Source organism: Lytechinus variegatus, chromosome 18 (assembly GCF_018143015.1).
Source record: "Lytechinus variegatus isolate NC3 chromosome 18, Lvar_3.0, whole genome shotgun sequence".
In the NCBI taxonomy this organism is placed as follows: domain Eukaryota; kingdom Metazoa; phylum Echinodermata; class Echinoidea; order Temnopleuroida; family Toxopneustidae; genus Lytechinus; species Lytechinus variegatus.
The window spans coordinates 8,793,323-8,809,436 of NC_054757.1; the positions used below are offsets into that span (position 1 = coordinate 8,793,323).

Genomic DNA, 16,114 nt, shown 5'->3' on the forward strand with positions numbered 1-16,114 from the left:
TTTAGCACTGGCGTACATTATGGTGTGTGTGTGTGTGTGAGGGAGTGTGTGTGTGTGAGGGGGGGTGCTTGGTGGTCATGCCCCCAAAAGTTTCACGACTAAGAAATAAAGGGAGAAAAGAAAGAAAAGGAAAGGCAAAAGAGTGAAATTTGATATAATTTTCGGAGCAGTCTGTCAAAATCTATTACAAAATTACATTGTTTTTTAAAACTAGAAAGCCCCAAATCCAAACCTCGTTGACCGATGCAAGGAAAACATGCGCAATCATGTCAAATCAAAGCCCGCAATGTTATATAACAAATAAGATGTACGTTGAATAGATAAAATAAATCAAATAGCATTTAAGTAAGCAAGAGGTTATCATAATGTTTAAATGTTTATTGTTACATAACACTATCAGAATGTATACAAGAATCTAACATTGTATCGAATGTTATATCTAAAAATAGATTTAAAAAAGAAACAATAGCAACTGTAATTTGATTTGTGACTCCATGATAGTGCTATGATTGTGAGAGATAATGTTTCCCTCTCTACCTTATGTTTGTTTATCTTTTTATATTCTAACTCCCAGTGAATAAGCTTATAAATGAAAACCCTTCCCCCTATACACATGGAAGTGTGTGTGTGGGGGGGGGGGGGTCCGCTGCACTTTATATTTTTCTTTACTATGCTATAATCATATGCGTTCCGATTACGATCTATATTTTTTCAACTATCGCCTTTTGCATTGAATAATGAAAGTTGATTTTAAAGGTCAAATCCACCCCAGAGAAAAAATGATTTGAAGAATAAGAGAAAAATCAAAGTAGCACAACATTGAAAATTTTTATCAAAATCGGATGCAAACTAAGAAAGTTATATGACATTTTAAAGTTTCGCTTATATATTTTTCACAAAACAGTTACGTGCTTAACTCAGGGATATGCAAATGAGAAAGTCTCTGATGTCCCCCACTCACTATTTTCTTTTGTTTTTTATTGTTTGAATTATACAATATTTACAGATTTGACAATAAGGATCCTCTTTTTAGAACCACAAAATGTTAAAACAATGATAATTTCACATGTTTCACGTTGTTTCATATTACAACGAGGAGAAAGTTAGAATATTTCATATTTCATGTAATGAAATACAAAAGAAATAGTGAGTGGATGATGTTACCTGCCCCCTCATTTGCATACCGACCAGGATATTAATATAATTTTTCGTGAACTTCAGAAAAAATTGAAATGTCCTGTCTTTCTAATTTTACACCAGATTTTGATGAAATATTCAGTGTTATGCTTTTTTGTTTTGTTTCTCTCTTTTTATTCAAACCAATTTTTGATGGGGTTGGACTTGTCCTTTGAGTAAAATTATATAATTTCAACTTCGAGTAATGCATGGATTACTAAAATTATTCTCCTTCATACAACAAGCCTTTGGGTAGAAGTAAATAAAAAAAAAACTCGACTTCAAATTGCAGCAGCCGACGTCGACATTGCTGTGACGTCACTGCAAATTCTAATTGAATTCGTTTTTCCATTCCCATGGGAAGGCTAAGCAGTTGCCTGGATTTGTTTCAACACTATTTGGACTAAGCTTGATCATTCAGATTTCACAGGTTGAAATTTTCAATCCTAATTATATAAGGCCATTACAAAAATAATTCTTCCGAAATCAGATCGCAAAGTTACGGATGATGTATTGTATAACTCGGGTTCGATCTAAGCACGCAAGATCACGTATTTTTCAAATCATTCCAAATGCATTCTATCTATCTATCTATCATTCTATCTATCTATCTATCTATCTATCTATCTATCTATCTGTCTGTCTGTCTGTCTGTCTGTCTGTCTATCTATCTATCTATCTATCTATATATCTATCTATCTATAATTCTATCTATCTATCTATCTATCTGTCTATCTATCTGTCTGTCTGTCTGTCTGTCTGTCTGTCTGTCTATCTATCTATCTATTTATTCTCAATTGACGTGTTAATCGATGCTATCTTGAAAATAAGGAGCACGTCAAACTATCAAATTGCAGCATACCCCTATTTTCCTGACTTTTGCACTCTTCACCTCTTGGTTCAACGTTGACTATTGATCAACGGATTTATTAATCAAGATAGATAATGATTTCTTCCATGCAGGCATATACTTAATTCAAAAGTGAAGTTTTGACTCTTGTACATTGAGTTACCTTATCTCCAATTTAATGACAGGATTTGCTCTATTCTTGAGTTCTATAGAGAAAAACCCACAGATAGGTAAATGGGATGATTTACGATTAGGGTATATTAAAAAAAATGCCTAAATATATACTGCGCATCGTTTTAAAAAAATGTTGTTGGCCTATTGTAATCTCAAATCTAGGATCGCAAGCTGTTGTTGGAACATTTTTTTTTATTGAAATAAAATTTACTTCATAAAAGTGACAATTTTCTGGCATTTTACTATCTCATTTGGTTTTTCATAAGAGCGAAGCCCTCGCATCCATCATAAATGCGGGCGCGTCGTACGTGGTCTAGTGTTTCTGACTCTCGCCTTTCAAACAGAGGGTCGTGGGTTCGAATCCTACCCATGGCGTGTTTTCCTTCAGCAAGAAATTTATCTGCACTGTACTGCACTCGACCCAGGTGAGGTGAATGGATACCCGACAGGATTCATTCCTTGCATGCACTGAGCGACGGTGATGGGCCGGAGCTCGAGCTAAAGCCGGGGTAATAATAGCAGCGCTTTCTATCCTCAGGCAAAAAGCGCTTTATAAATACAGCTATTATTTATTAATAATCATCGGGTCCTTTCACCAGTCGGCATTGATTATTGAAATGCAATCATTTAAAAACTGAAACCCCAAAGCTACAGTTCATTTTGATTTATATGATAATTAACCCAATTGTGGCCCCCAAAATCTCCTTTCTGAATAGGTGTTTTTATGTCACGAACTCAGAGGACCGTATGGAAGCCGGGTTTAAGGCCAGTATGGTCTAAACCTGTGTTAAATTTCAGAATTACAATTTCAATTTCAGAATTACATTTACATTCTTATCTTGACTGGGATTTTTTTCTCATGTTTAAATGATGATGAAGATAACTAATTCAGTAATCATTTCCAGTCACTTAATGTATGAATGATATATATTTTTTCTGAATATTGTATCAAAATCTATCACAAAATTTGATTTTTGTAACAAATATGTCAAGATATTTGCTTGCTCTCTTCGCTCGCTTGATTAAAAAAAATTGCCCGATGCACCATATCTGGCCCCTTCAAAATTGTTGGCTCATTACACCATTGAATCTAGTAGGTTTACACAGTAAAAATATACAACGCTGTTTACTATATGAACCTTACCATAATTGTTTAAACAGTTTAAACAAGTGTTTAAATCCTAAGCAACAAAGTTTAATTTTCAATAAATTAAACATGATTGTTTGAACGGTTAAACATATACTGTGAGGTAACACTGTTGTATAAAATCTTAAACAGCGTTTTTACTGGGATAAAGTCAACCTTGACCTAACTCTAGGTAGACACGAAAGAAGCACAATACAATCTTGACAATGCTTTTTACAAAGAAATCAATATCGAGTATCTGGATCACTGATTAATTATTCACTATACCGCAAACGCAAACAAATCACAAACAAAAGCTAGATCAGATAACTCACGGGCTTTTGTTGCCATTGTATACGACCCAGTTTTTTGTTGGTCTATTTACGGTCTATTTATGATTCAAATGAATTTTATGAAATGTTATTACTGAACTGGAAGCTTCATCATGTTCACATACATATCTCTTAATGAGAAGGCTACGGGTTCAAATCCTGCCACATACAGATGTCAAGATACTGCAAAGATCCATATTCTGCAGCACTCAACCCAGATGGGTAAATGTGGAATTTGTTAACTTATGCACATTCAATAACATGATCTAAAAGTATTACATAAAAAACTTTACAAAATTATCAGACATAACTTTTTAACGAAGGAGACCGTCAACCTGAGCTGGATGCTTGATGTCGATGGCGGCCTATGGAATGGCGGCCTCAATTTCCAAAGGGCAAAGAACATAACAATGAAAAAAATATTTTAAATGACCCAGGACCAAAAACTAGGCTAAAGAAGAAGAAGAATCGGTATTGAACGAAAGTGAGGATAAAACGAGGAGAAAGAAGACTGAGAAGAAGGTCCATCGATATCCATTCAACTTCTTACAACCTAAAACTTCTGCGTCTTTATTTCTGACAATATAAAACTGATTTATAGTTTATAGGTCATGACAGTTCACCATCATAACCTCGTCTATTTTTTTAAGAAGAAGGAGAAAAATAGAGCTGTTGGGTTGTCAAACTTTTAAAGCGAGTAACATTATTTAAATTAGAATGAAGGTCATTTTGTAATGTTATGGGATTTATTTAAACATGCTGAATTTATTCGGTTGTTGTGATTACTCAAAAAAGATACTGGGATATAAATATATATCCGATCTAAACATGTATCACAAGGTAGATAATGATCTAGTCAGAGTGAAAAAACAGGCCAAAAATAGGCAACTGGAAGATTTGACATGGGCATTTAATTACATTTCTGTAATTAGATCCCCCCAAAATAGCATGGTGATTTACACTGGGGCGATTAGCGAACAAAATTAGACATTCAAATACTCCGTCTTATTTGTACACAGTACTAATCCTCTTATTTAGATTATTTTAGCTTGATAGTTGTTGAGGTGTTTAGTATTTCTGGTTATATCAAAACATTTTCATCGTGCGTTACGCCTACTCATTTGTCATTGGATCAAGGTTTGTGGGCGGCGCAGGTGTATAAAAGTCACTTGCATTGCTGTGGATATACCATACCCGAAGAGTTTCTCGTGGCAGTCGTTTTTTGTCTTCATCAACTCAACAGCCTCCAAAGGTCTTGCCGATCAGCTTTAACTTCTGATTTCTGATTCTGTGACGAACCAAGGGAACTTGGCCATCTGCTTTAAAACTTTTAATCTCTGACTCTTTTTCAATTAATCTGCCATCTTCATATTGCTGAAGGTAATATTTTTGTAGCTGGCGTAATCGTATTTATGAATATTCCGAAAAGAATATAAGAAGGGCCTAAGATAAATAGAAGACCAACACAAAGTCTGAGATGGATAACTGGGGAGAATCCATGAACATTTCAAAGATGTCGCATGTGATGTCAGCTGACTTCTTAACACACCATCTATCAGCCGTCTTGACAGCTGGACTCACCGCCATCCTGCTCGTCCTCTTCGGTCTTACCCGTATCAAGGACGTCTCGTCGAAGAAGCTCGTCCGACCACCAGGCCCAAGCGGCATACCCCTCCTCGGCAACCTACTCACCGTCGCCTTCTCCAAGCTTTACCAACACGAACTCGTCAATCAATGGAGCAAGAAGTACGGCGACGTCTTCTGGTTCAAGATCTTCGGCACCGGTGTCGTCATCATCAACGACATGGATGTCGTTCAGAAGACTTTCCAGAATACGGAGGTTTGTGACCGAGCTCCTTTCTTCGCCTTAGATCATGTCATTGGTCGAGAAAACAATGGTGAGTATTTGCGAAATAACTAGCATAGGAGATTTGATAATGTGTGACACGGCACTTATTGATCTGCGCTTATTAAGAAGATGTCAAATAATGGAATTGGGACGAATAAAATGGCAGGCCCATTTGATTTCTTATTTTATAAATCATGTTGCTCTTAGACTCCTGATCTCCTATTTGTGAAAATGCAAAACATTTGCATTAGTTACACAAAAGGGTTTGACAATTACCAGTGATTCTATTTTAATGGCATTAAGTACCATCATCATCATCAATGTGACTAATGGTGACGTGTAAAGAAAGACATTTTCATGCATGTTTCTTTTTTTTTCTCCAGGAATCGCCTTTGCCAATGGCGGATCGTGGAAGGAACAGAGGAAGTTCTTTGTTTCTGTCTTTCGCAAAGTGGACATTGGTGTGTCCAGGTTAGAGGACATTGTGAGTGATCAGGTCAGGAACATCGTCACACAGGTGAAGAACCTGAAAGGTGAGCCCCCAAAGATAAGAGAGAATTTCGAGAAATAAACTCCAGAAAAATATCAGTTATATCCTACAAAAATCTTAGTCCATGTACAACTAAATACTTTAGGTGTTAGGACGAACCACTTCCTAAATTTTATTCCTCTCTCAATTTCACATTTCGCCGATATTCAAATAATTCTGTCTACAGAAAACTTTGACAAATAATATCAGTTCACTTCTGTATGTCCTACAAAAAAAAATTTCAACGAAGCAATTTAGCACGAACGACTGCCCTTACGCTCTCTCAATTGTTCTGAAACATGATAGCATATATATTCTAGGCTAAATTTCCCATTTAGTTGATTCTAAAATCGTTCTATTTACAGCAAATATTTGATAAACAGTGATTCTTATAATTCCATTAAATAAAAGGAAACCGCTTACTATAACAGCACCACATTATACTTCCGGGGGGGGGGGTAGCAGGTACCACAGGGGGAATTGCTGGGGGCGACCGCCCCTGTCATTTTTCAAGTAGTGTAAAAAAAAGCAAATGGGATATGCCTAATACTCTTGGCACCGAGGTTTTTATTTTCGCATCCATATTTTCAATTGCTATAGGTGAGAAATTTGATCCGGCAATCATGGTCAATATGTCAATTGCCAACATCATCACCCGAATCATCACCGGGGTCACTTACAAATGGGAGGACAAGAAATTCCAGCATATTGTGGCTTGCTCGGGAAAACTCTTCGACATCAGCGGTCCAGCGGGACTCTTCAGCCTCAATCCCGTCTTCGCTCGACTCCCGCTTCCCGTAAACTACGAGATTCGCCGCCTCACCCTTGCCATCGTGGACTTCATCCACGAATCGATCGATGAACACAGGAAGCACTTCAAGTCTGACCCAAATGCAAAAGCTAAAGATTACATCGGAGCATACTTGAAGGAGATGGCCGGTGCCGATGCGGTAAGTCATCACGGTCATCATTGTCATCGTATCAGCCCAGTCACACCAACGAAACCGACCAGAGATCGATCAAAGCTATTACGTTATTTCGAATGGCATATCATTGTGGATGTGCCTTTGGTTTGGTTGGTGTGACTGCGCCACAATTTTAACATGAAAGAAGAGACTATGTGACAGGATTGGGAGGTTCGTGATAAGAATTCAGATAACAATTCGACACCCGACATCATGTCTATGGGCAACATCTCTTCTAACAAACATGATAAACAATTTACATATTAAGGATATAAATCAGTGCACATTCATGATTGATGCGCAAATGAACTTTTTTTGTTACAATTTATTTATTTATTAAAGTAAAAACAATCAATTTAATAGCGAATGTTACTTTTTAAGTCATGAATCTTACCATGATGATTTTGCCTAGCAAGACATCATAGAAATAACATATTTCATAATATGGTAACTCAGCCTTTGTGAAAACTACGATGGTAGAGTAGCTCAGCAGTATTATCAAGGTTTCTATGGAAGTTGCCATAATGGCAAAGTTACAGTAGTTGTGAATCTTCATGAAACGGGCCATATAGGTGTTCATCTTTTATATTAAGACAATTTGTCCTGTCAGTCCTGAAGTGAATGACGATTTTGCAAGATTTTGGTCCCTCCAGGGGTGACGAGACGACCCCATAAAACTTAGATCCCATGTTAGCAATCATTTGGCTTTAGGAAATCCACATTATTTTGATAATCATATTTCATAGAATATTTTTTATAGGTTAAAACTCGAATCGTTAATCTAATTGCATGGTTCTTTCGTTCATTTCACAGAATACACTCAAATCGTTTGACGATACAAACCTGGTTGTGAGCTGTTTCGATGCTCTCCTTGCCGGATGGGAGACAGTAGCATCAACTCTCCGATGGACAATCTACCTCCTCTCCACGAACCCTGAAGCCCAAGAGCGCATGCGACATGAGATTCACGACCTGGTGGGCTCAGAGCGTTTCCCAACCATCGCCGATCGCCAGCATCTCCCTCTAACCGAAGCGACCATCGCCGAGTGCATGCGATTCATCCCCGCCGTCCCCATCCATCTCCCTCACGTGACGTCACAGGATTGTAAGATCGGAGGCTTTGACGTGCCCAAGGGAAGCGCCGTAGCAGCCAATCTCCATCACTTCGCCAAGAGCCCCACCCTTTGGGAGGATCCCGATGTCTTCAGACCAGAAAGATTCCTTGATGACGAAGGCAAATTTAAGAGGGGCATGGAGCCAATTCCTTTCGGCTATGGTGAGTTTCTTGACTTGAGGAATTTACACATTCATGAGAAAGTAAAGAACTATACATGTAGAATGAAGTATCGGTTTTGAATAAGATCAAGACAGAACACATTCAAATAATTTTCCACGAAAGAATTATATCTTCAGTCAAATATCTAAAAATATAAAAGTAGAGAAAATAATCAATTTGGTTAGAGTGACTCAATGTTCTTAACCCCATGTATATACATAGATTGGACAATATTTATCTTTTTTACCACTACATTTGTTTAGGTAAGAGGCAATGTCCTGGGGAACAACTCGCCCGGATGGAGATGTTCATTTTCACTACCTTCCTGGTCCAGAACTTCGATCTAAGACTCCCAGCTGGAGCTAAGGCTGATCTTCAAGGAGTTCTTGGTCTAACATGGAGGCCCAATCACTACTTCATCGAGGGACGTCCTATCAATTTCAACGAAGAGTGAAGTACTGTAAATTCGGTGCGTAACAGCTCATTGCTTGAGGAAGATGGTTTCATGGCCATCAATGGGGATTTGTATTTTTGTTCATTAGCACAAAATGAGCTAAGCTCTTTGAACAAGACAGGAATGATGAACAGAACAATATTCCGTCTAGTGACAAGAATGCAGTACCCAGTTTTTTATCAATAAAAAAATATCTCGCATTTCACCGTGTTCATCGACGTTCTTTTCTGGAATGAAGAAAACCGTACCATATTTATGTAGACTCTTAACTTGACCAACCCATATTTACGACAGAGTATACTTTTTGGTGTCATAGAAGTTAGCAAATCTAATGATACTAAGCACTAAGACAAGAAAGAGAGTTGAAAATGAATAATCATTCACCTTAATCTTTCTAAAGCTTACGTCAGTGACGATGGACTTCTTAAAATCCTTTCGACATAAAAACCCCCAAAACATATTAGTATATTGTTTACCGCTCATAATTATGTCATGGTACAATTAGTAATGGGAAACTCAAGAATTATATGGCTGAGAGTGAGAATAACGGTTGGAAAATACGTTTGTTGACACTTATTTGATATCATTTCGTTTCCATAGTGACGAAGGAAGCAAAAGAAACACGTTATGCTGATGTTTAAAATTCATGTTGAATGGATGTTATAGTTTTTGGTTGTTGTTTAAAGAACTTGTGTTTATATTCTTATCTGTATATAGTGTACATTTTCTTGTTAGTGTAGTATGGTTAATGCAGTATTAACATTTCCAATGCAAACATACAACCTTAAAGTATTACTTAGGTAATATTTACCATGGACAGCGCTACAGGTGTGACAAAGGAACTGTCTCAACACTAAAGGGGAAGAAGGGGAACAGGAAGGGTATACAAAAGTTATATCTGGGTTATGTGACTCAATTAATGTGTATTATCCATGTTATTCAATTGAGAATAAAAAAGATCTACCTTGAATATTGTTTTGACCCCCCCCCCCCACATCACGACATCTCGGTTCCACCCGTGATACTAACACATTTGTAAACAATGAGTGTATCATTGTAAAGATAAACTTTTACCTATTCGGAAATAAAGCAACGATTAAACCGATATGTGTCTGTTTTATGCTTATTTTGAAGTATTAAATCTCTACTAACACCTGAATATAGAGAGATAAGAACATGAAAATACATGGTAAATTATGGTGTATCCATCAGTGGAAATACTTTTTAAAATCGAATATTGAATTCATTCATGAGAGAAAGAAGATTAGAAAATTTGCCAAGGTATGCCAGGCGTGCACATTGACATCCTTACACCCCCACAAACACACCCTCACACACATACACGAACACCCTCACACGCTGGCCTGCTCTCACACCCACACACATGCCCTCAAATCATTAGCAAATTATATTATATGCGTTTCGAACAAATCATAAATCATATTTTTCCCGGTAACCCATATGATATTTGAAGGAAATTGTGTCAGTCATTGATCACTGGGTAGTTGACATTGCACATAAATGAAATAAATATTACATTTGATTTAGACGACTTTTGGTATGGATCTATTTAGAAGTTGGAACTTTTGCCTTTAAGAACATCAAAAAATGCACATTAAGCACTTTCACTGCGGGGGGGAGGGTGGGGTGTCCTTTCTTGTGAATAGCCCCCTGGCTTCGCAGAGGGAGATAGAGAGGGAGAAAGAAAGTGAGAAAGCTTGATAGTGTGTGTCTGTGCGTGTGAGGGTGCGTTTGGGTTGGGATTATTTGTGCATGTGTGTGAGCTCTTGAGGGTACGTGTGTATGTGAGAGGGATGGTGTGTGTGTGTATGTCTACACCAATAGGGCTAAGTACCCACTCCCCCTCTCCCGTGTGGGGACGAATTACAAATGAAAACCTCAGCTGTAAAAAAAAAACTAATCCATTTATTTTTTTCATTCTCATCATCCGCTCTAAGCTACCGTTGATGGCGTTATCAGACGCCCTGTAAAATCTATGGCAAACTAATTGAGTTTTATATTTCTCATAATTGTTTTACAATATAATTGTTTTGTTGGTCCATGAAGATAAAACATGATTCTTGGTTTCGTTTCATAAAGAATTATTAAAAAGCAAATGCATAGTGGCGTAAAACAAGTTTAACCTCAGCCAATTTAGCAATTTCAGTAGCTTTTAACTTTTATTGCAAAAATTGTTATTTTTAACAAATTTCATAAAATGGTGCCTTTATTTTAACAACTTTGCTATCAAAACGAATATTCAAACTTGAGGTAACGTTAACTTCTGTTAGGTTGCTTGTGCCATATAGAGTTGGGGACATAAAATGAAAAAAAAAATCAAGGATCATATCAAACATATAGACCAGTTCGTAGTTACTTCATGGACAATTTTGGTCAAATGACCTTTCATTTATTTCATTGTGATAGGCAGATTTCAAAGCAAGATATTACGTATGCATGCCTTACATAGCAGGATGAAGAAATTGAATAGACCGGGTGACTAGAATAGTACACCACTAAACCTCCATGAAGGTATTTGTTGTATTTCTACTTTGAATGCATATTATAGCATGCTGTACAATGTACTTGACAAACTGTGAATCATTGTTGCTCTTTGTGGATGTGAATGAAAAACACAATTCAAAAGAATACATGATCAGGACATCAAAGTTGGTGCTTATCTAATTAGATTTTAAACCACCATGTCACTTTAGTACAAATGACCTATCTCTGATCATGCGCAGAATCTTCTGATCATACGCAGAATGGAACTACGAACTGGCTTATTATCGAGCATATACTTTGTATATCCTTCATACTTTATATCGAGCATATACTTTGTATTTCCTTCAATAAGGGGCTTTGATTTCCTACTTTATTTCCCTCGCAGACATGACCCGATGTGTTAAAAATAACAGAAAAGTGACCCATTTGTTACAGTTCATACGGGACAAAATTTCATAAGAGCTGCGGACGAGCGAAGCGAACAAGCAAAACCTGACATTTTTTAACAGAAATCATACTTCATCGAGATAGATTTTGACGTGATATTAAATATATATATATCATACTTCACCCTTCCCCTTAAAAAAATAACTCTTTTTCTTGGTCATGAAATTTTAGATGCCCGATGTCCCTAAGCCCCTCCCTCATCTGTAGGCCAGTGCACGACTACAAGATATGCTCTGAAGAACAGAAATTTGTAAAATTCTAAATTCTAAGGGATTACTAGCATTGGCTACCCAAATTTAAGTTGGTTGAATTTTAATGCGAAGAGTGGTATTGTTAATCTATTCAGTGTATTCAGTATTACTTTAGAAATACAGGTCAGGGTTGTCCCAATCAAGCGGAATGGCCTGCTTTTCAAGGGAGCCTGGTATAAAATCAACCATTTCAACTGTTTATGAAGAAGCACGATCACCGTCCAAAATAATACATGCTTAACCCTCTCAGTACTAGGCCTTGTAAATTCCATTGACTTATTGCACATCTACATGCCTATGGTCATGACAGGGTTAATCTTTACATTGTAATATCTGTATTTAAGCATGCTACACTGTAAAAACTGCGGTGTTAAAACTGACACCAATTGGTGTTGATAGAGGACCACACCCTGAGGTGTTAAAATAACACCCTAGAGATTGAACATAACACCAACGAGTGTAAATGTAACAACAATAGGTTTTGTAATAACACCTATAGGTGTAAAACTAACACCACCAATTTTACACCGGTGTAAAATAACTGGTGTGGTCATCTATGTACACCGGTTAACACCACAGTTTTTGCTGTGATGCAGGATAGATTATGCTCTGAAGTAAAGAAATTTGCCGAAGTCTCCATTCTGTTCTTGGGATCATTGCTGATCATTCTCAATTATTTTCGATAGATAAGCTATAGTACAAAAGTAGCATTGGCTACCCAAATTTAAGTTGGTTGAATTTTAATGCAAAGAGTGGTATTGTTAATCTATTCAGTATTACTTTAAAAATACAGGTCAGGGTTGTCCCAATCAAGCGGAATGGCCTGCTTTTCAAGGGAGCCTGGTATAAAATCAACCATTTCAACTGTTTATGAAGAAGCACGATCATTGTCCAAAATAATACATGCTTAATCTTTACATTGTAATATCTGTATTTAAGCATGCTACACTGTAAAAACTGCGGTGTTAAAACTGACACCAATTGGTGTTAAGAGAGGACCACACCCTGAGGTGTTAAAATAACACACTAGAGATTGAACATAACACCAACGAGTGTAAATGTAACAACCATAGGTTTTGTAATAACACCTATAGGTGTAAAACTAACACCACCAATTTAACACCGGTGTAAAATAACTGGTGTGGTCCTCTATGTACACCGGTTAACACCACAGTTTTTGCTGTGATGCAGGATAGATTATGCTCTGAAGTAAAGAAATTTGCCAAAGTCTCCATTCTGTTCTTGGGATCATTGCTAATCATTCTCAATTATTTTCGATAGATAAGCTATAGTACAAAAGTAGCATTGGCTACCCAAATTTAAGTTGGTTGAATTTTAATGCGAAGAGTGGTATTGTTAATCTATTCAGTATTACTTTAAAAATAAAGGTCAGGGTTGTCCCAATCAAGCGGAATGGCCTGCTTTACAAGGGAGCCTGGTATAAAATCAACCATTTCAACTGTTTATGAAGAAGCACAATCGTCGTCCAAAATAATACATGCATGCTTAATCTTTACATTGTAATATCTGTATTAAATACTAATAATATAGGATATTTATATTGCGCACATATCCACCTTGTTAGGTGCTCAAGGCGCTCCTATATTACCCGGCTAAGCTAGGCGTTCATAGCGCACACATCTTTTTAAGGAATTACTTCCTACCGGTACCCATTTACCTTACCTGGGTTGAGTGCAGCACACTGAGGATCAGTTTCTTGCTGAAGGAAATTACGCGATGGCTGGTATTCGAACCCACGACCCTCTGTTTCAAAGTCCGAAGACTAATCCACTGGGCCACAACGCTCCACGTTTAAGCATGCTAACAACGGGCAATGGAACGTGGCTCTGGATATACAAGTACACAGCAAATCTGTGGTGTTAAAGAGTACATAGAGGACCACACCAGTTATTTTACACCGGTGTTAAATTGGTGGTGTTAGTTTTACACCTATAGGTGTTTAAATTACAACACCTATGGTTGTTACATTTACACTCTTGGTGTTATGTTCAATCTCTAGGGTGTTATTTTAACACCTGAGGGTGTGGTCCTCTATTAACACCAATTGGTGTCAGTTTTAACACCACAGTTTTTACAGTGTACTAATACCTACGATGTTTGTCCACTTTGATTGTTAAAAAAAAACTAGGCTATTGAAATAATATTTGAATTACGTAAATAAGTACATAGTCATACACGATGTAGCATCGTTTACTTTACTCTAAGAGGACAATGACAGAATCCGCCCCTAATCTTAACCCAATTTTAGATAATCTATACATTTGACCTTATTTTTTTATAGGCCATCGCTCAAACATGGTCAAAGAGGTTTTTGTTGATTGCGCTTGGAAGGCCTTACATATTTATCAGTTCATGAAATTTTGAATGAAGTGGCTATATATACACGAATACTTTCTTTCAAAGATCAGAGTGTAAGAGAAACTAATGATATTCCATGTGATAGCAAATGTTTGTCTGAATGACCCCACATATAACCCGGCATATAACGTTTTACAGCCCATTCATAATATGAATGAAAATATGCCCCCTATTATCCCCTGGAGCAAAAGTACAAATTTGAAATGAGTACCTCTGAGTAGCATTTATTATTTGAAGATTGATAATTGAAGAAGAATCATTAAATTCGAACAGCCCAATTATGACACGGTTTTTAATGTAAACCCGGCCTCTTACAGTGATTATGCAAAGTGGTCCTATTTGCACTTGTTATGTAACTGACTGCCACGTACAGTTTGATCTTGGCTCCGTATAAACACAAAGATTAGCGATCAATTGATAGATGGACTTACCAATCAAGATCAACGTTACATGCGCATTTGGTTAAAATGTTAATCAGAAGTGTATATTTGCTATTCATCGTTAATTTTTGTGTTACCGGGTCCAGGGGCCAGATTTGAGTTTAATGTTTGAACGCACCTTATTTCATTGGTCGAAAACCAAGTTGTGTTTGATCCCATTTTCCCAGCAACGATCCGATCCCTAGAGCGTATTAGAAGTGATCTGGAAAAGGAAAAGTTATGACATTAATTATGATTGCCAGAAGGATGTATGGTATATGATAAAGATCTCCCCCCTCTCTCTTTTTTTAGGGGAGTTGAGTTCAATTAATATGTTCTTGTAAATATGAGTTTTAACCGATTTAAATGTTTTACAATTTTATAATAAATGAAAATGTTTTGTAACAGCGTACCTGTATATCTACTCAAGTTTCATATCTTGCAAGCTTTACGATGACTTCGTATAAACGAGAAAAATATGCGATATGCATTTATTTATCTATATTTAAGTGATGATGATGATGGTGATGGTGGTGGTGATGTGTCAACTAAATTCTATCTGAAAATAAAATAGTAGCTAAATGTACTTATTACATTACAGGAACAGTACCTTTGTCTTCAAGGAGGATTTATGGTGGTGGTGATGTGTCAACTAAATTCTATCTGAAAATAAAATAGTAGCTACTTCCACTTATTATTTAATAGGAACAGTGCCTTTGTCTTCAAAGAGGATTTTGTTCCAGATCAGGCATTTGGAGAATATCGGAGTGGGACAATCTTATGTTGAAGACAGTCGTATAGCTCATCAATGTATGGGATATATACAACTGAAAATAAATCCATTTGAAAATGTCTCGTTGATAATTTTATGTATTCTTGAACATTTTTGGGCCATAATTCCTCTGAAATAATATAAACTCCTCAAAAAAAAAAGTTTGGAAATCTGACTTTGATCGATAATCCCTTCTCGGTTTTAGTGAATATCAATGTATAGTTGATATTAGTGAATGGATCATTTAATTCTCTTAAAAATAATATCCTACATGATATGATTATGGTTCACATGGAGGTGCAGTGCCTTGAAATATGGGGCAAGGTCTGCACAAGCAAACACACAACAAACAAACAAACCATCACTCCATAAACCATAACAAAACATAAGAAATGAAAAAGCAGGGGCTTAATTTGAATGAATTTTCATCTCTATTGACACAAACAAGAATCATGCTCTGTATTGACGTGTCATGACTATTTCTGCTCGTTTTGCAGCTTTTCGATTCAAACCTCATCCAACACTTGAATCCTGCTCTTTCCGTGATGGCATGATCATAACAAGCATGGTATCATTTTAAAGAGAATTAAATGATCTTTTAAATGATCTC

The 16,114-nt window shown here is 36.8% G+C and overlaps 1 protein-coding gene across 1 annotated transcript; it reads left to right on the forward strand.

Annotated features, from left to right (window-relative positions):
* The first annotated feature begins 4,804 nt into the window (after positions 1–4,804).
* LOC121432019 (cytochrome P450 2J4-like) lies at positions 4,805–9,470 on the forward strand. Its single transcript, XM_041629832.1, has 5 exons — positions 4,805–5,556; positions 5,891–6,040; positions 6,637–6,986; positions 7,815–8,277; positions 8,541–9,470. The coding sequence occupies exons 1-5, from the start codon at positions 5,136–5,138 to the stop codon at positions 8,729–8,731; spliced, it is 1,575 nt and encodes a 524-aa protein (XP_041485766.1). The 5' UTR covers positions 4,805–5,135; the 3' UTR covers positions 8,732–9,470.
* Positions 9,471–16,114: the final 6,644 nt, after the last annotated feature.

Bases quoted from the DNA above. Each gene is read 5' to 3' on its own strand.
- LOC121432019 (XM_041629832.1), top strand. From the start codon at position 5,136: ATGGATAACTGGGGAGAATCCATGAACATTTCAAAGATGTCGCATGTG. The intron at 6,041-6,636 runs GTGAGCCCCCAA...CAATTGCTATAG, and splicing joins ACAGGTGAAGAACCTGAAAG to GTGAGAAATTTGATCCGGCA. The intron at 6,987-7,814 runs GTAAGTCATCAC...TTCATTTCACAG, and splicing joins AGATGGCCGGTGCCGATGCG to AATACACTCAAATCGTTTGA.